Raw genomic sequence first — 24,237 nt, 5'->3', positions numbered from 1 at the left:
GACCTCAATGTTCCTGTGCCATGTACAACTGAGGTTGCTGCACGCATATGAACAAACCTGGCTGAGTGGTCAGTGGACCAGTTCTGGACATGAAAGGGATTAAATAGATGTATAAAGGTTTGCTTTTCCACCATTCTCAGCACTGAGCATTTTTTTCAATCAGCCAAACAACCTATTTAAGATCAACAAAAATATATCAAGACTGTATATATCTCAGACTGTGTCAAAGAATCTCAACAGTCTCCACAAATCAGAGACCTATCTGAAGAGGGAACTCCCATAAAGCATTACCTGATGTGGAGGTTTCATAGACTCTGAACCTGTGACAATTGTTACACAAGATGTTCTCTATCCAGTGTAATATTTCTATGGGTAAGGACTGTAAAGAAAGAAATGATAGCCGGATATTCACCAGTATGTCTTTTCTTCAAGCCTTTATTGCATCGGCATAATACTCGCATAAACGGGGGGTTTACAGAAAGGAAGTGCAGGGGGGTAGAGAGGCAACAAGCTCCGTTTCGCACTCTCAGGTGCTTCGATCGGTCATACGAAAATGTATGTATATATGTCTGGATGGATGAAGCACCTGAGAGTGCGAAACGGAGCTTGTCGCCTCTGTACCCCCCTGCTCTTCCTTTCTGTAAACCCCCCGTTTATGTGAGTATTATGCGATACAATAAAGGCTTGAAGAAAGGACATACTGGTGAGTGGCCGGCTATCATTTCTTTCTCTTCACTTGAATATTTGTATCTACTGAACATTGCAAGTAGCCTGAGCACCAGCTATACCTTGATGCAAGAACCAACTGTATACCCTATTCACACACCTCCTGCATTTCTGAAGTCACAGTGCCAAATGTGGTTTTCTTTGTGCTCCTAATGTAAAGTAATCACTTACATTACAATGGCCTGAGGTTACAATTCCTGACCTGGGATGGATGTAGCACAGCAGTCGGAAGACCCGTAACCTCATACTTATTTCTTATCAAAGTATAATTTATTAAAGTCTTGATTTTCTTCTGAATTATTATTATTTTTTTGTGCTATTTTGTATGTTCTTGTTAGGCATAGTACTGGAACGATATGGAAGCTCATGGAAAGAGCAAAGAAGGTTTACCCTGTCAACACTTAGAGACTTTGGGATGGGCAAGAAATCTCTCGAGGAAAGAGTGACAGAAGAAGCTCAGTGCCTGTGTTCTGCATTTAAATCTCAGAAAGGTGGGTGTCAGATGTTTGTGTAAAGACTTGTAGTATAAATAAACATATTTTAACCCAGAATTGGATCCACCCTTCTACCTGCTTTAGAGACAGTTCTGCCCCTGGTGCTTTTTCATACATGGCTGCAGATAAAGGGGCGTGTGTTTAGACATGTCATAAAATCATAAAACCTATGATAGTTTTTGTGGGTTTTGTGTTTATATAAAAGAATCTGACATTCTTGTCCCATCACATGCCCCTCCTTCAGCGTTCGCCATATGGCGATGGCTACAACAACCAAAATATATACTTAAAAGGCATTTATACCCTTATAGTCTCCTAGCTTCGTAAAAATTTACTTTTATTGAATCAAGTCAGTAGTAAAAATAGTAAAAAAAAAAAAAAAAAGGAAAAGCAGACATTTTTACTATGAATAATGACATTTGTAAAAGTTCTATTTGCTGAAAGGTGACTTTCCTATTTTAAACATATAATACAGTATGCAGAATTAAAGAACACAGAAAAGTTGCATTAATTATCTCCTAGGTATGGATAGTATAAGGATAGAGCAGGTAATGTGCTCACCTGTAGATGTTGTGCTGTAAGTACAATACCACTGTACTCTTTATTTTAAGTAATAGTAGCTGCTAGAGATGAGCAAATTTTTGAAAAATTTTATTCTATATTAAAAACAGCTATTTCTGGCATACAGAGAGCCTCAATACCGGTGTAGAAGGGAAAACAGGAAAAATCCGGGTATAAAGCGCAAACCACTCAAGACGTCTCTTCAAAGGTAATATAACTTTATTACAGCCACATACAACGCGTTTCGAGGCGCATACCTCTTCTTCAGGTAACAGGCTTATCTGTATGTCAGTGCCTCTGTGTTTTTTTTTAGAACTAAAATTGGCGCCAAAAATCGGGGCTTTTTTGGCCCCGCCCTATGGGCGGAGCCCAACTTGCAGGTAATGGCCAGGTGTTTGGCCCACATTATTTAAAACACAATAAATAATACACTATAAAACACATTAAAGAATAACATATAACAATAAAAGGCTACTATTTCGGTATGGATTTCATTCAGGACAATATGCTTCATAGCGAACCATAGAGGCAAATACGGCGCAGGCGCTCTGTGTTACGGGCAAGCCGAACTTCTGCGCCGACTCGTTCTCTCTATCCCGGCGGAGAGAGTATCGCGCATGCGTACTCCCTACAATACTCGCGGCGCTACTGTGCCGACGTGTTCACTCCGCTCTAGTGAAGGGAAAGTGGACATCACGCACGCGCACTTCGTGCTGTGCCGGGATGCTGTCATAGCATTAAACAAGGTGAAAAAACGTTTCAAAGCAACAACACAGGCGAGACCTTCCAGATTAAAAACCGGATTGATTGCTCAACCACCTACGTGGTTTACCTGTTGGAATGCGAATGCCACCTGCAATACGTGGGGCGTACAATACAACATTTGAGGTCTAGGATTAATAAACATAGATCTAATGTGAAAAAAGGATACCTACTTCATAGTATTTCACACCATGCACATGAGGTGCATGATAACAACTTTGGAGCATATAAATTAACAGCAATAGAATCTATACCAGCAAATCTCCACAATCGATTTGAAAGACTCCAGAGAAGAGAATCCTTTTGGATTTATAAATTGAATACTTTAACACCTATGGGTCTCAATGAATGCATGGATTTGATTTATTGATAAAGCACCATCCAGTGGTGTGGGATTTGACTGATGGAGTCCTCGGTCCAATAATTTGGATTTGTATCCTATGACCTGGACCGAATGTATGTAATACATAATTGAATTTCTAGGCTTTTTCTATTGGAGTACAACATCTTGATACCATAGATTTATTTTTAATATTATTTAAGTGTCATATGAATATATGCCAATTAATCATTTCTAACAACCTCTACCAGCTCAAACAACTTCATCTCTCTTCCGCAGCGCAACCAGTTGCAAAAATATAATCCTGGCCGGTACACATAAATACCCATTTACCAGCATATGTGCTGTACTGAGTCACCAAACTCACACTATTTCAATAGTGACAGCATGCACAATAGGAAACCTTAAGATCCATAACCATTTGGATATTGAGATACCCACCTGAATGGAATATCAATTTAACTCTATATAAATGTCACCTTAATTCCATACTACTTGCGTTCAGCATACTGCTTTTTAATTCATTTTTAATTTTATGATTATTATAATAGTGGCATCCCGGCACAGCACGAAGTGCGCGTGCGTGATGTCCACTTTCCCTTCACTAGAGCGGAGTGAACACGCTGGCGCAGTAGCGCCGCGAGTATTGTAGGGAGTACGCATGCGCGATACTCTCTCCGCCGGGATAGAAAGAACGAGTCGGCGCAGAAGTTCGGCTTGCCCGGAACACAGAGCGTCTGCGCCGTATTTGCCTCTATGGTTCGCTATAAAGCATATTGTCCTGAATGACATCCATACCGAACCAGTAGCCTTTTATTGTTATATGTTATTCTTTAACCCCTTAAGGACTCAGGGTTTTTCCGTTTTTGCACTTTCGTTTTTTCCTCCTTACCTTTTAAAAATCATAACCCTTTAAATTTTCCACCTAAAAATCCATATTATGGCTTATTTTTTGTGTCGCCAATTCTACTTTGCAGTGACATTAGTCATTTTACCCAAAAATGCACGGCGAAACGGAAAAAAAAATCATTGTGCGACAAAATCGAAAAAAAAACGCCATTTTGTAACTTTTGGGGGCTTCCGTTTCTACGCAGTGCATATTTCGGTAAAAATTACACCTTATCATTATTCTGTAGGTCCATACGGTTAAAATGATACCCAACTTATATAGGTTTGATTTTGTCGCACTTCTGGAAAAAATCATAACTACATGCAGGAAAATTTATACGTTTAAAAATGTCATCTTCTGACCCCTATACCTTTTTTATTTTTCCACGTACAGGGCGATATGAGGACTCATTTTTTGCGCCGTGATCTGAAGTTTTTATCGGTATGATTTTTGTTTTGATCGGACTTTTTGATCACTTTTTATTCATTTTTTAATGGTATAAAAAGTGACCAAAAATGCACTTTTTTGGACTTTGGAATTTTTTTGCGCGTACGCCATTGACTGTGCGGTTTAATTAATGATATATTTTTATAGCTCGGACATTTATGCACGCAGCGATACCACATATGTTTATTTATTTATTTTTTTTACACTGTTTTATTTTTTTTATGGGAAAAGGGGGGTGATTCAAACTTTTATTAGGGAAGGGGTTAAATGACCTTTATTAACACTTTTTTTTTTACATTTTTATTGCAGTGTTATAGGTCCCATAGGGACCTATAACATTGCACACACTGATCTCCTATGCTGATCACTGGCGTGTATTAACACGCCTGTGATCAGCATTATCGGCGCTTGACTGCTCCTGCCTGGATCTCAGGCACGGAACAGTCATTCGTCGATCGGACCACGAGGAGGCAGGCAAGGGCCCTGCCGGTGTCCGGTCAACTGTTCGGGATGCCGCGATTTCACCGCGGCGGTCCCGAACAGCCCGACTGAGCAGCCGGGTCACTTTCAGTTTCACTTTAGAAGCGGCGGTCAGCTTTGACCGCCGCTTCTAAAGGGTCAATACCGCACATCGCCGCAATCGGCGATGTGTGGTATTAGCCGCGGGTCCCGGCCGTTGTTGAGCGCCGGGACCGACGCGATATATCGCGGGAGCCGGCGCAGGACGTAAATATACGTCCTGCGTCGTTAAGGGGTTAATGTGTTTTATAGTGTATTATTTATTGTGTTTTAAATAATGTGGGCCAAACACCTGGCCATTACCTGCAAGTTGGGCTCCGCAGAGGCACTGACATACAGATAAGCCTGTTACCTGAAGAAGAGGCATGCGCCTCGAAACGCGTTGTATGTGGCTGTAATAAAGTTATATTACCTTTGAAGAGACGTCTGGAGTGGTTTGCGCTTTATACCCGTCTTTTTCCTGTTTTCCCTTCTACCATATCCATCGGCTGGAGCCCGATCCACGCTGACACCGGAGCAGCACCACTATTCACCTATACGCTTCAAGTAGTTGTGAATTCTTCACAACTAACCCAGGTGAGCACCTACACTCAAAACCTGTCTGTGCATCTCCTGCCTTATTAGATATACTGTCCCATGGGAAGCTCTGCCTTTTTTATCTTATAGAGACAATTGTTTCAATACCGGTGTAGAACTCTTTGCTGTGTTCTAACACTCATATGGAGTGTGCTGGGGTTGTGAAATAATACTGTTATTCAGTATGACATGCAGATTACAGGCATCGCTTTTAGAATCACTGCTGCAGAGCGGCACAATGACAGAGCCTGGAGGTGGCATCAGTATGAGGAGACCATATAGTGGCTGAATGACACAGCGTGGAAGTGTTGGCAGCATGAGGAGACCATATAGTGGCTGAATGACACAGCTTGGATGAGGCTGAAGCATGAGGAGACCATATAGTGGCTGAATGACACATCCTGGAGCTGGCAGCAGCATGAGTAGACACTAGGGCTTCACAATCCCTAAGATTAAAAGATTAATTTTAAATTTAAATTGAAGATTTATGGTAGCTGGTGCTACCATCAAAATTTTTAGACCCAGACTCAGACCCAGCAGCATCAGTAAACCCTACATTGCCTGAATGACACAGCCTGGAGTTGGCTGAAACATGAGCAGACCATATAGTGTCTGAATGGCACAGCCTGGAGTTGGCAGCAGCATGAGTGGACACTAGGGCTTCACAATCCCTAAGATTAACGGATGAATTCTGAAATTTCCACTGAAGATTTTGGGTAGCTAATGCTACCATAACAACATTTTTATTCCCAGGCCCAGCAACATCAGTAAACCATATGTTGCCTGATTGACACAGCCTGGAGTTAGCTGAAGCATGAGCAGACCATATAGTGTCTGAATGGCACAGTCAGGAGTTGGCAGCAGCATGAGTAGACACTAGGGCTTCCCAATGCCTAAGATTAAAAGATTAATTCTGAAATTTAAACTGAAGATTTTGGTTAGCTAGTGCTACCATAACAACATTTTTATTCCCAGACCCAGCAGCATCAGTAAACTATATATTGCCTGAATGACACAGCCTGGAGTTGGGTGCAGCATGAGGAGACCTTTGAAATGTATTATTTTTTTAATTTAAATTTAAGATTTTTAAATTGAAATTTCGCTACTCTGCCTGACATACTTATTGCGTATATGAAGGGAGTACAATACGCTTCACTTCGTTTAAAACAGTATTTGTCTAGAACAGCAGCAGGTGTGTACTATTGGCTGTCCTTTCACAGTATATAGGCCCTTAACAGATTAACAGGTACAAAATAGTACACTACTTAGATGTAGGTATGTGGTATGCACTCATGAGGACAGAAAAATGTGCTACAGTACGCTTAAAAATACTTATTTTTACCTGTGTCCCAGATTCCAAAATGTCTTTATAATCAGAAATTTTCATAATCTTAATACCACCTGACATTCAAAATAATAAAACGATACATATGTTTTAAGAAGAAAAGGATCCTTCATTAGATGACAATATGAGTATTGTGTGTTCCAGTGACATTAGCTCATCGGAGGAACAGGAAAACATGATACAACTTAATTCTGCATCTGAAGAACCACAACAAAGAATGAACGACTTAAAGCCTACTGGAAGTGAGGAACTTTAAAATAATAAATCTACCACCTGGGATAGTCAGTCAATTCCAACAGCAGGTGGTCAGTATCCACAGTTCCCTGTTTCTGCTAGTCCTTGGCAATATTACTTTTATTACTGGTCTGGTATCAACATGGCAATAATGCTGGGAAAGTAACTCAAGGATACCCACATGTTTCCTACAATACACAGTCAATATATGGAGACCATATGGTGGCTTAATGACACAGCCTGGTGGCTGAAGCATAAGGAGATCATATAGTGTCTGTATGGCACAGCCTGGAGTTGGCAGAAGCATGGGGAGACCATTGAAATTTCCGATTTTTACATTTAAATTGAAGATTTTAAAATTGAAATTAAGGGATTATGAAATTGAACTTTTAACTCCCAAGTTTTTGTCCCGTGCCCTGGCGTGTGGGTACAAAGGACCAAATCTAACAAGGAGTCACATGGCAGCACAATGACAGATCCTGGAGCTGGCATCAGTAGGAGGAGACCATATAGTGGCTGAAGGGCACAGCCTGGAGTTTGCTAATGAGAACTGACCATATAGTGGCTTAATGAGACAGCCTGGAGGTGGCATCAGTATGAAGAGACCATATAGTGGCTGAATGACTGCCTGGAGTGTGTGGCAGCATAGGGAGACCATATAGAGTCTGAATGGCACAGCCTGGAGTTGGCAGCAGATGAGGAGACAATAGGGCCTCACAATCTCTAAGAATAAAATTTAGAATTTAGAAATTTCCATGGAAGATGTATGATACCTAGTATGTTTATGCTACCATAAACATATATAGGTAATGTCCTAGGCCCAGCAGCATCATTAAACCATGTAGTTGCTGAATGACACAGGCTGGAGCTGGCTGAAGCATCAGTAAGCCATATATTGGATGAATGGCATAGCCTGGAGGTGGTTGAAGCATGAGGAGACCATATAGTGGCTGAATGACACAGCCTGGAGTTGGCTGAAGCATGAGAAGAGACAATATAGTGGCTGAATGAGACAGCCTGGAGGTGGCTGCAGCAGCATCAGGAGTCCTGAAAGTAAACTGTGAAAGAGTGGTGCGGTGGGTGGCAATACCAGTACCCTGTGACAAAGGTGGGTGAAAAATGGTCTGATGCGGAGGAATGTTTGTAACTGGGGAGCAGCGCCTTAAATCTGTTTGGCACTATTCATATTTGTGAAGTGTTGGTGTGGCACCATGGTCAATCTACTCTCATGCATCAGGCATTGGTGGTTGGAAATCCTGGCAGATCCATAACTGATTCATCTTCACAAAGGTCAGTCTCCCCAAGACGAGTTCTCCTTGGATTGACTATGGCCCCCGCCGCCCTAAACACCCGCTCTGATGACACACTACTGGCCGGGCAGGACAGGTATTCCAGGTAAAACTCTGCTAGCCACAAATCAAGTTTGGCTGTCCAGAAGTCCAGGATCTTCAAGTTGTGTTGGCATGGGCATGTCAAGGTATGCCAACACCTGCTGGTCCTGCTTCAGGTCTACCTGCTGCTGATGAGTTGCTTCACTATGCGGGTGAAGAAAGCTACTCATCAGCGACTGTAGACTGAGGCTGCTGCTGAGGGAGCTTGGACTGTTCCTGCCACCCCACCCCTCCCCTCCCCAGCAGCCATGGCAGTGGAAGGTGAGCGCAGGGGGCCCCCTGATTCAGACCTGCGAGAGGATGGACGATGGAGCCGATAGGCATCGGCCAACTGACTACATAGGGTCATTTTGTCCTCCCTCTCAGTGGGTGTAAAAAAGGCCCCTTTTTTGTGGTGGTAGCGAGGGTCCAATAAGGTGGAGATCCAGAAGTCATCCCGCTGCCGAATGGTGACAATCTGGCTGTCACTATGCAAGCAGATGAGCATGCATTTTTCCTTTTGTGCAAGTGACTCGGAGGGACTCCCTGCCTCCATCTCCACTGCATACTGCCATGGTGTGTCTGGTTCCTCTGTCTCGCCTTCCTCATAACCTTCTAGCTCCTCTGGCTGCTCCTGCTTCTCCTCTCCTGTCAGATTATTAGAAAAACTGCCCATTTGGCGAAACCTAAACTGTGCTCCACTGTGCCCCTCCTCCTCCCGTTCAGCCCCACAGGGCTCATGTGGCCATGAGATGTAGGCGATACGTCTCCAGTGCCCAGACCAGCCATCGTTTCCAACACGTCTTGTAAGAAATGAAGCAGTGGAATGACGTTGTTCATCCCGTAATCCTGGCAAATTACTAATAATTTGGCTTCCTCAAAGGGCCTGAGCAAACGGCAGGTGTCATGTATGAGCTGCCACTGGTTATACACGAGATTACCCCTATCCGCTTGGATCATCAAGAAATCGGTGATGGCTTTTCTCTGTTCGTACAGTTGGTCCAACATATGGAGGGTGGAATTCCAGTGTGAGGCAATGTCACAAATCGGACTATGTTGGGGATAACATTCTGACGCTGCAGCTCAAGGAGGGTGTGCTTTGCGGTGTACGAGTGGCTGAAGTGCATGCAATGTTTCCTTCCCATTGTTAGGATGTCTTGCAAATGGGGGGGGGGAACACTTCAGGAACTGCTTCACAACCAGATTGAACACGTGTCATGCAGGGTGCATGGTTCAGCCTTCCCAGTCGCAGCACATGCAAGATATTCTTCTCGCTGTCAGTCACCATGGTTCCCATTTCCAGTTTTTGTGGAGTAAGCCATGCTCCGATTTCTTTACGAATGACTTTTAGCAGTTCCCCCCCCTGTGTGACTCTTTTTGCCCAGGCAAACCATGTGAAGAACAGTGTGACACCTCCGTGCCCTGCACACATGTTATGTTGAAGGGCCACTGAGACCTGTCTGGGCAGTGGACGCTAAGGACACGGTGGAGGATGAGGAGGCGGAGTCGCAAACTGTCACAGGACCAATGGGCTTAGAGCATGGAGGAGGAAGCGGCATGAACTGTCCAAGTTGGTGTTGTGCCTGTGCAGGAACCACATTCACCCAGTGAGCCGTAAAGGACATGTATTGTCCCTGACCATAGTTACAGCTCCAGACGTTGGCGCTGCCGTGCACTTTGGTACACACTGACAGGCTCAAGAACTGGACCACCTTCTCTTCCACAAAATTGTGCAGGGCTGGTACTGCCTTCTTCGCAAAGAAATGACGGCTTGGCACTCTCCACCTCGGCTCGGCACAAGCCATCAGTTCTCTGAAAGGTGCAGAGTCCACCACTTGAAAAGGGAGGGACTGCAGCACGAGCAACTTAGACAGGAGCACATTAAGTTTTTGTGCTGTTGGCTTTGCCGATGGATTGTTGGCGGAATGGCTGACTAAAAGTAGGAGGAGCAGGAGCATGTGGAGCGAGAGAAGGAGGATATGACACACAGCTCCCTTCGTCTGAGGTGGTGGAGCCTTGGTTGGCTGAAAGAGGGCGCGGCATGCCACTGGTTGATGCAGCAGGCTGGACCACTACATCCGAGCCATGGTTCTCCCAGGCCGCTTTATGGTGGCGATGCAAATGTTGATGCAGGGCCGTGGTGCCGACATTGGGACCCTGGCCACGCTTCACCTTCTGCCGACATATCTTGCATGTGGCTATGTGAACCTCCTCCAGATGCTTGATGAAAAACTACCAAACCGCCGAGTAGCTGATTTTCCCACAAACAGTCTGCACTAATTGACTGCTACTGGCACCATCTCCAGGAACCCCTGTTTCCCTACCTGCTGCGAAGGTAGGCTGCCGCAAAGCAGGTGGTCTCCCCCGGACACAATGGGCTCCAGAATTTCCACTTCTGCCACCATGCTGACTGCCAACCATGCTTCCGCCTTGTTGGCTCAGCTGATGCCTCACGGGCAACCTCCAACCCTCTTCTCCTGATGATCATGAAGCCCTTTCTGCACCCAGCTCCCAATTGCGATCGGCTTCATCATCATCAAGTGTCTGCACGTCACTGATGTCCTCCTCAGGTTACTCAACAGTGTCTGCTTCAGGACCCTGAACCCTGGAAACACCACCTACCACGTCACTCTCCTCATTACTACTTGCCTGCCTATCGTAGGAAGCAGCGGATGTCTCCTCCACTTCTTGGCTGGGCAGTAGCTTCTGACTGTCCTCTATTAGATCATCCTCAGTGAATAGTGGAGCTGAACCCACTGCATAAGATACTTCTGTAGGGGAGGGAACAGCTTAGGACAGAGGCAATGGGAGGACAGGGACTGCTCCCTGGCCATGTAACTTAGGGTTGTGTCTGAGGAACCCACCGACTGTGACTGGGGATGTTAGATGTCACTTGTGATGAAGTGGATGACCATGTTAACCAATCGATGACGCCAGATGGGAAGTACGACCGCTAGCTGATAATGAGGGCTCAGGCCTCTCTCTGTGACTCCTGTTGCCTCTTGCCCCTTGTCTGCTATGACCCCTGCCTAATAGTACACTATTTACGTGTACATCTCCACTGCATACTTCTACAGTGTGTCTGGGTCCTCTGCCTCGCCTTCCTCATAACCTTCTACCTTCTAGCTCCTCTGGCTGCTCCTGCTTCTCTTCTCCTGTCAGATTATTAGAAAAACTGCCCATTTAGCGAAACCTAAACTGTGCTCCACTGTGCCCCTCCTCCTCCCGTTCAGCCCCACAGGGCTCATGTGGCCATGAGATGTAGGCGATACGTCTCCAGTGCCCAGACCAGCCATCGTTTCCAACACGTCTTGTAAGAAATGAAGCAGTGGAATGACGTTGTTCATCCCGTAATCCTGGCAAATTACTAATAATTTGGCTTCCTCAAAGGGCCTGAGCAAACGGCAGGTGTCATGTATGAGCTGCCACTGGTTACACACGAGATTACCCCTATCCGCTTGGATCATCAAGAAATCGGTGATGGCTTTTCTCTGTTCGTACAGTTGGTCCAACATATGGAGGGTGGAATTCCAGTGTGAGGCAACGTCGCAAATCGGACTATGTTGGGGGATACCATTCTGACGCTGCAGCTCAAGGAGGGTGTTTTTGTGGCGTACAAGTGGCTGAAGTGCATGCAACGTTTCCTTCTCTTTGTTAGGATGTCTTGTAAATGGGGGAACATTTCAGGAACCGCTTCACAACCAGATTGAACACGTGTGCCATGCAGGGTGCATGTCTCAGCCTTCCCAGTCGCAGCACATGCAAGATATTCTTCTCGCTGTCAGTCAAAATGGTTCCCATTTCCAGTTTTTGTGGAGTAAGCCATTGTGGTGTCCCGGTACCGTATTGTATACGTTACCTGTGTATAGGTCCCCATAGCCAGAATCCCTAGGACGTCGGGGTCCCTCTGTTGTAGATCCCCCCTTGTCACCTCACATTTAGTCTATAACTATATAGCAGTTCTATTCAATATTAATATAGGTATAAGGATATATATATGTATATATTTAGTTATCTACCTGTTCGGAGCGTAGCAGGACCTGCGGGTCACATGAATAGGTTGAAACTCCATGGTTTTGCTTTAGGACCTTTGGAGGTTCCCGTGAAGTGTTCACCCACAATGCACTGTAACGGTGAGTGACAGTCGTTACGGACCAATCCAAAACGGCCGGCCCCTGCCCATATAAGGGACCTGCGCCATCTTGATTTCTCTCTTAGGTTGCTGACTCTGGAAGAGGTAGGACCTCCGCAGCTTACAAGACGATTTTCTAGGCCAAAGCCTTGCGGCCTAGGCCTCTAACCTTGCGGATAGACTAAGCAATTCCCTGCTACTCATCGCAAGATCACTGGACCTAATTATTCCCCTAAATCCAGCAGATCTCTGCAATACAATTCTTCAAAAGCTAAATTGGGCTCATCTGATCCCAACCGACTGTCAATTGCTGCTCAAGCTATATGTAAGAGACTCTGTTATCTGGACTGTTACTACTGTTACATGCACAGAAACTCCTCAGTAAAAGTTCCTGCAAGTTTTCAGTTAACAGCGGTTGTGGACAATCCTTTATTTCTGCATCACCTATTGCTTTTGGGAAGGGTGGCAATAAGTCTATCAAGAACGTAGCATTTAACCCTCGCCCTTAACTATCCTAACAACGACACCCTAAACACCCTGCACTCCCACAAGACAGTATCCTCTCATCCGCCACCACTCCATGCTCTCATTTTTTTTTACAAATTACTTTTAGCAGTTCCTCCCCTGTGTGTCTTTGTTCACCAAGGCAAACCATGTGAAGAACAGCGTGACACCGCTGTGTCCTGCACACATGATAAGCTGAAGTGCCACTGAGACTTCTCAGGGCTGTGGAGGCTGAGGACACAATGGAGGATGAGGAGGCGGAGTCGCACACTTTCACAGGACCAATGGCCTGAGAGGATGGAGGAGGAAGTGGTGTGACCTGTCCAAGTTGGTGTTGTGGCTGGGCAGGAACCACATTCACCCAGTGAGCCGTAAAGGACATGTATTGTCCCTGACCATAGTTACAGCTCCAGACGTCGACTCTGCCGTCCACTTTGGTACACACCAACAGGCTCAAGGAATGGCCCACCTTCTCTTCCAGAAAATTGTGCATGGATTGGCACTCTCCACCTCGGCTTGACACAAGCTATCAGTTCTCTGAAAGGTGCATAGTCCACCACTTGAAAAGAGAGGGACTGCAGCACCAGCAACTTTGACAGGAGCACATTCAGCTTAGGCGCCACAGGATGAGTGGGCGCTTACTGTTGTTTCTTGGACATGGCTTCGCCGATGGACTGTTGGCGGAATGACTGACTAAAAGTAGGAGGAGCATCTGGAGCGACAGAAGGATGGTATGAAACACAGCTCCCTTCGGCTGAGGTGGTGGAGCCTTGGCTGGCTGAAAGAGGGAGCGGCGTGCCACTGGGTGGTGCAGCAGGCTGGACCACTACATCAGAGCCATGGTTCTCCCAGGCCGCTTTATGGTGCCAACATTGGGACTCTGGCCACGATTCACCTTCTGCTGACACATCTTGCATGTGGCTATGTTAACCTCTTCCGGATGCATGATGAAAAACTTCCACACCAAAGTAGCCCTGTTCCACTACCTCCCGGCAAGGTAGGCTGCCGCAAAGCATCTGGTCTCCCCCGGGCACGATTGACTCCAGAATTTCCACTTCTGCCACCATGCTGACTCACGGGCAACCTGCAACTCTCTTCTCCTGATGATGATGTATCCCCTTCTGCACCTGGCTCCCAATTGCGATCGGCTTCATCATCATCAACAACTGCACGTCACTGATGTCCTCCACAGGTTCCTCAACAATGTCTGCTTCAGGACCCTGGACGCTGGCAACACCGCCTCCCACATCACTCTTCTCATCACTACTTGCCCACCTAGCGGGGGAAGCTGCTGATGTCTCCTCCACTTCTTGGATGTGCAGTAGCTGCTGACTTTCCTCTATTAGATCGTCCTCAGTGAATAGTGGAGCTGAACCCACAACATAAGATACTTCTTTAGGGGAGGAAACAGCATAGGACAGAGGCAATGGGAGGACAGGGACTGCTCCCGGGCCATGCCAACTGAGGGTTGTGTCTGAGGAACCCACCAACTGTTGACTGGGGGTATCAGATGAAGTGGATGACTGTGTTGTTAACCAATCGATGATGGCAGATGGGTTGCTGGTCGAGACAGGACTGCTAGCTAATACCGGGAGCTCAGGCCTCTCGCTGCGACTCCTGCTGCCACTCGCCCCTAGTCTGCTGTGACCAGCCTGTGAGTACTTTGCCTAAACTTTCACAGTATCTAGGCCCTTGATAGATTAACAGGTACAAAATAGTATACTACCTAGAAGTGCTATGCACTTATGAGGGCAGAAAAATGCTCTACAGTACACTTGAAAAACTTTTTTTTTGCACAACACCAGCAGTACACAACAGTGCTGAATCACACAGTCGCTGTTGAGTAAAACACCAGCCGGTGATTACTTTTGGCTGTCCTTTCACAGTATGTAGGCCCTTTACAGATTTACAGATACAAAATAGTACACCACTTAGATGTAGGTACGTGGTATGCACTTATGAGGGCAGAAAAATGCGCTACTGTACGCTTCAAAAATTATTTGAGTAAAACACCAGCCGGTGATTACTTTTGGCTGTCCTTTCACAGTATCTAGGCCATTGACAAATTAACAAGTATGAAATAGTACACTACTTAGATGTAGGTAGGTTGTTTGCACTCATGAGGGCAGAAAATTGCGCTTCAGTATGCTTAAAAATATGTATTTTTGCACAACACCAGCAGTACACAGTCGCTGTGTACTAAACCTAAAATTGCACTCTCTCACAGACTATTAGGAATAGACTGCTGGGTATTATACCATCTACAGATTAATATAACCAGCAGATTTGTTGTGGAACAAAGACACATAATTGTGCGGAAAAATTATTCCTGCCTCCTCTGCTAAGGTTTATGAAGCTGAGGCAGCTTGTTGAAATGTATGAGGCAACACACAACACTCTGCCCCTCTCTGTAATACAATGCTGTAGAAAGTGACTGGGAGATTAATGGCTGCAGTGAAAATCCTTTTCCGTGAAAAAAAAAAGCAATGCTCTCTGGCCACCAGAACGTTGATGTGACTAGGAGGTGAAATGCTGCTGTAATAAACTTTTCTGTGTAACACACACACACACACAGGTTGTCCGTCCTATCTCTCTGCAGTGTAATGAATGAAGTCACGAGCCGCAATATGGCTGCCGATTATATAGGGCTGTGAGATTGCAGGGAGGACTGGCTGCTGATAGGCTGCATCCTGCATGTGATTCGGGGTCATCCCGCCTACCTGCCTTCCCGTCTTTCCAGCGTTCAATGCCCCATGTACTGACATGTAGATCCGCCATCTTAGATGCCCTGGAGCCTGGACGGCACTAAATGGAGTTTAATGAAGCGATTTGCGCAATAGAATCGCGGCGATATTCACATTCCTTTGAAAATCAAATTTTTCAAGAAATTCATAATAAATTCAGGTTCGTCAGCTTTGATTTGCTCATCTCTAATACCAATCTTAGTGCACTGGCGTCTCACACTCTTAGCGGCATGCTGCCTTATCCTGCTTGTATGTGTTCAAAATAATAAAGAAGAAGTCACACAGTATCCGGTGAGTGCCTTTTGGAATTCTTGTACTCTGGACTGTATTCACATGCTGCTTTTTCTACAAATGAGCCCCACCATTTATCTATTTTGTGCAATATTGTTCACCGCTATGAGCCTCTCATACATATAGACTGTTATATTGGGGTAGACTAGCAGTGCATGCACTTTCTGCACTTTTCCTTGAATTTAAACTTGTATATTTATGACGTGTAACCAAAAATTATGTAATATTTTATTTAGTAACTAGCTGAGTACCCGGCGTTGCCCGGTTTTCCTTCCTAATCCTTGTTGTGGAGGAAAATAAACAAAGGAGGAAGCTTTTGACTTCATATCCCATCCTTAAATATTGTTGTCATATCCCAACCCCACATCCCGACCTTCTATATCGACCTCCTGTCCCGTCCTCCTATCTCGTCCTCCTATCCCGTCCTCCTTTCCCGTCCTCATATCTCGACCTCCTATCCCGACCTCCTATCCCGTCCTCCTATCCCGTCCTCCTTTCCCGTCCTCATATCTCGACCTCCTATCCCGACCTCCCATCCCGACCTGTACCTCCTATCCCGTTCTCCTGTCTCGACCTCCTGTCCCGACCTCCTATGCCGACCTCCTATCCCGTCCTCCTATCCCCACCTCCTATCCTGTCCTCCAATCTCGAGCGCCTATCCCGACCTCCAATCCCGTCCTCTTTTCTCGACCTCCTATCCCGACCTCCTATCCCGACCTCCTATCCCGTCCTCATATCTCGACCTCCTATCCTGTCCTCCTATCCCGTCCTCCTATCCCGTCCTCATGTCTCAACCTCATATCCCGTCCTCCTATCCTGTCCTCCTATCCCGACCTCCTATCCCGACCTCCCATCCCGACCTGGGATGCATGGGACTTTAAACAAAAACCCAGACCCTCACAAATGGGGGTAGTTAAGGGTTAAATTAACTATCCTATATTTTAAGTGGACATATAAGTAACATGTGACCAAGTATTATCGAAATATCTATAGCCGTTTGGAAGTTATGAGGTAACATATATTTCCCATTGACTAGCATGGGACTTTAAACATAAGCCCCGCCCCTGGCAAATGGGGGTGAGTAAGGGTTAAATCACCTATTCTATGTTTGTTGTTGACATATAAGTAACATGTGTGCCAAGTTTCATGTTAATATCTTTAGCCGTTTGAAAGTTTTTGTGGAACATACACACATACACACATACATACATACATACACACACACGTTGAGTTTTATATATATATATATATATATATATATATATATATATATATATATATAGATATATATATAGATATATGACAATTGTTGGTATTGGAACACAGAAACATTGTATTGCATGATTTTATGATTAATGGAATTTATATGTCTTTTTTAAACAATGTCTAACAACAAGGGGGATAAACCATAGAAAGTGCTCTAAAACATAACTTTTACTAGAATCTTGGTAAAATACTTTTACTAGAATCTTTGTAAAATACATACACTGTCAGTGTTTGAGGGGAACAGGAGATTCGAGAGCGGGACTGCCCTTTTTAGGGCGGCCACCCCGCCTAGGTACCAGGGGCCTAACTAGGGCATACTAGGGATTAGTGTAGGCTCATTAGGCCCCTACTATTTCCCCCCCCCCCTTCCCCTACCATTGAGGAGCCATGGATGATTATACTGCCAATGCACTATGGGATATATGGATGAATGTATCATCCAGTACATAAGGGTACACTGTTCGTAGCTTGCCATTTCTTAGTTTCTATAAACTTGTCTCGAATCAGCAATTATAGATGGGTCCAGTTTTACATACCACTCACATTCTTATACTTACCCATTGACTAAGTATTATATTCACCAGCCTAAATCACAAGTTTTATAGTACATTCCATCTAATTTTGATTGCTTTGCGGCTTTATCTCAATGACCAACGGAGACTCCGCATAGTGGATGCAGCAGTATCACATGATCTTTGATATCACGGCCTGCTTTACCATCACGCGAGATTGCTGAATCGCGACCCACGTGACTGGGATCCACGTCATGTGACAACGTTATTCCAGATATTAGACCGCACGCGAGAAGTCCCAGGCAGAGCTCCAGCGGCCAGAAGACTGGCTCTTTACCTCTCTAGGTAGCGCTCTAGCACGTTAATATGAATGACACATCGGACATCTAAACTTGAGTAGCCAGGCTCTGGCAGTAGTTTTTCTTCTAGGTACCTTGTTATTGGGACAATACCCTTATGGGGGAATTTTTTCTTTACTTTCTAGGCATCCTGAAGGGATTGGAGGTAGTGAAATCATCCTTTGTCAACATATTACCTTAATGACTATATGGTATCCTGATAGCATCTTGTTTTACTTTATTCCTTGCAGGTTGCCTCCAGGAAACAAGCCTGTCCGGTATTTGTGCATACACATATGATGTACTGTTTCTATATGACTTATACCTTACTATGAACTATGCTGTGATGGGCTTTATTGATGACTCTATTTATCATTATCAGTATCTGTCTGTGAGAAATCAAAGCACCACACATGCTTATTAAAAAAAAGTATAGTCAGACCCTATGGTATGGCTTTGCTTATTCTTAGATTATCTTTGATTATTCTGAAGTTTAATTTATCAGATTATGTGTCAAGGAGATATTTGACTGTACCACTATTATTGCTTCCCAGAGGAAGCTGCTACACACGGGCCCTCAATATATTTGGTACAATTGGATCATATTTGAATATTTTATTGGGGGTCACAGAGTTGGTGTACTTTACCAAGATTCTAGTAAAAGTTATGTTTTTAGAGCACTTCCGATGGTTTATCCCCCTAGTTGTTGTTTAATTTTGCCAGAAAGAATGAATTTAGCATCTACCCTACTGTGGGGTGGAAATTATACCACAGGTTCCTGTTCTTAAACATTGTCTAATTACCCCTTAATTAAAGTTTTCAAAGGGGTACTCCGCCCCTAGACATCTTATCCCCTGAATCAAGAGTTATTTTTCTGTAACATAGTCATATGTACTTAAAAGGGTATTCCTGTCATAGACATATTATCCTCTATCCAAAGGATAGGGCATAAGATGTCTGACCATGGGGGGTCCTGTCACTGACACCCTACACCCCCCCCCCCCCCCCACACACACACGTGATGCTCCAGTCTTTGAAATGATGGTCTCCGGGACTGGAGACGTGACATGTCACATAATGCCGGGTGCTGAACAGAGATCGTGCGGGGGGGAGGAGTTTAGTCAGTGGCAGGACTTCCGCGGTCAGACATTTTCTCCTCTATCCAAAGCATGAGATGGAAAGGAAAATATGTCTATGGTCGGAATACCCCTATAACCTGGTGATCCTAGCACCCAATTTAAGGGGGTAAACTGGAATATGATGCCTTTGTATAGATTACCATTATATTTATGGCTGCTAGCAGGCATAAATTCTAGTAAATTCGGAGTGTGGGGCAGCCACCCCCCTGCACACAGAAAAATGGTTAGCCCTACCTTCTTGTATGGTGGATATAAGTAAAGACTTGATTTCCACCAGGTGCAATGTTTAATAAATTTCCCAGTATTTTATGCAATAATTATCAGCACCATGTTACAATATTACACAAACTGCTGACCATTTATGTGATTTATATATTAATTTACACTATTGTTGTGTTTTCTGCAGATCAATTCGATCCACATTTCCTTATAAACAATGCTGTTGCCAATGTCATCTGCTCCATTGCATTCGGGGATCGGTTTGACTACAACGACGCAAAATTCCAAAGGCTTTTACATCTCTTTAATGAGGCTTTAAAGGCTGAATCTGGACTCTTGGCCCAGGTACTTTAAAAGCTTCATAGCATTATGGTACTGATATCCATGTATGGTGAAACAATATGAGATCATCATATATATCATAATTATTACAACCTGACCATGGTGTTTAGAGGACAGATAATTCTACCTGGGATTAGGTTAGAACCTTTACCAGAAAATATTTAAAGGAGGTCAGTATGAGATGTTCAGACGAGGTGGAGGTGCTGCAAATAGATGGTATGGATTCTGTAGTGTGAATTATCCTTAAAGGGGTACTCAAGGATTTTTTTTTATTGACTGTTCTACAGGGGCTGTAAAGTTAGTATATTTCCTAATATAGTGTCTGTACCTGTGTTTCATGGTAGTCTCACAATTCTTATCTGATCTTTTCCCCAATGTTTATTTTTAGCAGCATACAAAATGTGTGTACAATGGGAACCTGTCTACTTTAAATGGTGGAGTGACCGCTGGGTGGGATGGAGATCATTCTCCACATTGCTGCAGGGAATTGTCTCAGTTGTGCTTCAATAGGTGGGGTGGCTGATGTAGGTGGGGTTAGAGAAAAGTGACCTCACGCTTACAAACAAGGGGTCCTGGGACTTGTAGTTGGAGGGCGAGAACTCCAACAGGAAAAAGCCATTTCACAAAAAGAAAGCCATAGCATTATGGTGGATTCAAATTGCAGCCATTTAGCTCCAAGACAAGCACAGATCTTTTCTGAGCATGTCCATTACTGTCTGGCAGGTAAGTACTAAAATCACCTTATGGTGAATAGCACCTTAAATATTATGGTTGAACTACCCCATATGGTTGAACTACCCCATTAATTGTCAATTATTGAAATCATTCTGCATGGAGGACAGTGTTGAGAATCACCTTATGTGCTTTCATTGGATATAGATATTATATTCCCTTTATTTACATATGTATCTGTAGAAATAGGACACATTTCATATGGGGTGCATTATATTTCATTGGTCAGCATTAAAGGGCTACTCTAGTGGAAAGCAATTTTTTTTAAATCAACAGGTGCCAAGAAGTTAGAAACAGATTTGAAAATTACTCCTATTTAAAAATTTTAATCCTTCCATTATTTTTGCTGCTGTATAATACAGAGGAAGTTGTATGGTTCTTTTTTGTCTGACTCCAGTACTCTCTGTTGCCACCTCTTTCAGTGTCAGGAAGTGTCCAGAGTAGGAGTGGTTTGCTATGGATTTTTAAATAGAAGTCATTTACAAATCTGTTAAACTTTCTTGCACCAGCTGATTTGAATTTTTTTTCCCTACTGGAGTGCCACTTTAAAATATGATCATATAATCCTTCTTTTCATGCACTACCTCTAGATAATGCGCCACTTATTCTTATAATACCTTTGCACTTGTATCTACTGTCAGCATTCATGGAGGCTGTCCATTACTTACCAAGTGCCTTATCTGATGTATGCACTCCATATAGTAGTACAAGGTATCATCTCTAGGTGCCTTATGAGGATTTGCAAGCAACTCTTCAGTGCGCCAATAGTAAAGTATTATGGTAGAGCAAACAGAGTCTCTGTTGCTGCAGTCCACTCTGACCGATATAAGTTTCACATTCACTCTCTATTCTTACCATCATGCCATATTGTTACGCCAAGCGCTCCGGGTCCCCGCTCCTCCCCGGAGCGCTCGCTACACTCTCCTCACTGCAGCGCTCCGGTCAGATCCACTGACCCGGGGCGCTGCGATACCGCCTCCAGCCGGGATGCGATTCGCGATGCGGGTAGCGCCCGCTCGCGATGCGCACCCCGGCTCCCGTACCTGACTCGCTCTCCGTCAGTCCTGTCCCGGCGCGCGCGGCCCCGCTCCCTAGGGCGCGCGCGCGCCGGGTCTTTGCGATTTAAAGGGCCACTGCGCGGCTGATTGGCGCAGTGGTTCCAATTAGTGTTATCACCTGTGCACTTCCCTATATCACCTCACTTCCCCTGCACTTCCTTGCCGGATCTTGTTGCCATCGTGCCAGTGAAAGCGTTTCCTTGTATGTTCCTAGCCTGTGTTCCAGACCTCCTGCCGTTGCCCCTGACTACGATCCTTGCTGCCTGCCCCGACCTTCTGCTACGTTCGACCTTGCTTCTGTCTACTCCCTTGTACCGCGCCTATCTTCAGCAGCCAGAGAGGTTGAGCCGTTGCTAGTGGATACGACCTGGTCACTACCGCCGCAGCAAGACCATCCCGCTTTGCGGCGGGCTCTGGTGAAAACCAGTAGTGACTTAGAACCGATCCACTAGCACGGTCCACGCCAATCCCTCTCTGGCACAGAGGATCCACTACCTGCCAGCCGGCATCGTGACAGTAGATCCGGCCATGGATCCCGCTGAAGTTCCTCTGCCAGTTGTCGCTGACCTCACCACGGTGGTCGCCCAGCAGTCGCAACAGATAGCGCAACAAGGCCAACAGCTGTCTCAACTGACCGTTATGCTTCAGCAGTTACTACCACAGCTTCAGCAATCATCTCCTCCGCCAGCTCCTGCATCTCCTCCGCAGCGAGTGGCCGCTTCTGGTCTACGACTATCCTTGCCGGATAAATTTGATGGGGACTCTAAGTTTTGCCGTGGCTTTCTTTCCCAATGTTCCCTGCACCTGGAGATGATGTCGGACCAGTTTCCCACTGAAAGGTCTAAGGTGGCTTTCGTAGTCAGCCTTCTGTCTGGAAAAGCCCTGTCTTGGGCCACACCGCTCTGGGACCGCAATGACCCCGTCACTGCCTCTGTACACTCCTTCTTCTCGGAAATTCGAAGTGTCTTTGAGGAACCTGCCCGAGCCTCTTCTGCTGAGACTGCCCTGTTGAACCTGGTCCAGGGTAATTCTTCCGTTGGCGAGTATGCCGTACAATTCCGTACTCTTGCTTCAGAATTATCCTGGAATAATGAGGCCCTCTGCGCGACCTTTAAAAAAGGCCTATCCAGCAACATTAAAGATGTTCTGGCCGCACGAGAAATCCCTGCTAATCTACATGAACTCATTCACCTAGCCACTCGCATTGACATGCGTTTTTCCGAAAGGCGTCAGGAGCTCCGCCAGGATATGGACTCTGTTCGCACGAGGCGTTTCTTCTCCCCGGCTCCTCTCTCCTCTGGTCCCCTGCAATCTGTTCCTGTGCCTCCCGCCGTGGAGGCTATGCAGGTCGACCGGTCTCGCCTGACACCTCAAGAGAGGACACGACGCCGCATGGAGAATCTCTGCCTGTACTGTGCTAGTACCGAACACTTCCTGAAGGATTGTCCTATCCGTCCTCCCCGCCTGGAAAGACGTACGCTGACTCCGCACAAAGGTGAGACAGTCCTTGATGTCTACTCTGCTTCTCCACGTCTTACTGTGCCTGTGCGGATGTCTGCATCTGCCTTCTCCTTCTCTGCTGTGGCCTTCTTGGACTCCGGATCTGCAGGAAATTTTATTTTGGCCTCTCTCGTCAACAGGTTCAACATCCCGGTGACCAGTCTCGCCAGACCCCTCTACATCAATTGTGTAAACAATGAAAGATTGGACTGTACCATACGTTTCCGCACGGAGCCCCTTCTAATGCACATCGGACCTCATCACGAGAGGATTGAACTTTTGGTCCTTCCCAATTGCACTTCTGAAATTCTCCTTGGACTTCCCTGGCTTCAACTTCACTCCCCAACCCTGGATTGGTCCACTGGGGAGATCAAGAGTTGGGGGCCCTCTTGTTCCAAGGACTGCCTAAAACCGGTTCCCAGTAACCCTTGCCGTGACTCTGTGGTTCCTCCCGTAACCGGTCTCCCTAAGGCCTATATGGACTTTGCGGATGTTTTTTGCAAAAAACAAGCTGAGACTCTACCTCCTCACAGGCCTTATGATTGTCCTATCGACCTCCTCCCGGGCACTACTCCACCCCGGGGCAGAATTTATCCTCTGTCCGCCCCAGAGACTCTTGCCATGTCTGAATACGTCCAGGAAAATTTAAAAAAGGGCTTTATCCGTAAATCCTCCTCTCCTGCCGGAGCCGGATTTTTCTTTGTGTCCAAAAAAGATGGCTCTCTACGCCCTTGCATTGACTACCGCGGTCTTAATAAAATCACGGTTAAGAACCGCTACCCCCTACCTCTCATCTCTGAACTCTTTGATCGCCTCCAAGGTGCCCACATCTTTACCAAACTGGACTTAAGAGGTGCTTATAATCTCATCCGCATCAGAGAGGGGGATGAATGGAAAACGGCATTTAACACCAGAGATGGACACTTTGAGTATCTGGTCATGCCCTTTGGCCTGTGCAACGCCCCTGCCGTCTTCCAAGACTTTGTTAATGAAATTTTTCGTGATCTTTTATACTCCTGTGTTGTTGTATATCTGGACGATATCCTGATTTTTTCTGCCAATCTAGAAGAACACCGCCAGCATGTCCGTATGGTTCTTCAGAGACTTCGTGACAATCAACTCTATGCCAAAATAGAGAAATGTCTGTTTGAATGCCAATCTCTTCCTTTCCTAGGATACTTGGTCTCTGGCCAGGGA

General features: G+C 45.4%; 1 protein-coding gene across 1 annotated transcript in view; it reads left to right on the top strand.

The window, feature by feature from the left end:
- Positions 1-24,237, top strand: part of LOC130275627 (cytochrome P450 2D17-like) — a 64,444-nt gene that overhangs the window by 6,155 nt on the left and 34,052 nt on the right. Inside the window, exons 3-4 of the mRNA XM_056523824.1 lie at positions 1,065-1,217; positions 19,596-19,753. Coding sequence (XP_056379799.1) covers positions 1,065-1,217; positions 19,596-19,753 — 311 coding nt within the window. The remainder of the gene's footprint in view (positions 1-1,064; positions 1,218-19,595; positions 19,754-24,237) is intronic.

Source organism: Hyla sarda, chromosome 6 (genome assembly GCF_029499605.1).
Source record: "Hyla sarda isolate aHylSar1 chromosome 6, aHylSar1.hap1, whole genome shotgun sequence".
Lineage (NCBI taxonomy): Eukaryota > Metazoa > Chordata > Amphibia > Anura > Hylidae > Hyla > Hyla sarda.
This window is presented reverse-complemented; position numbering and strand designations above follow the sequence as displayed.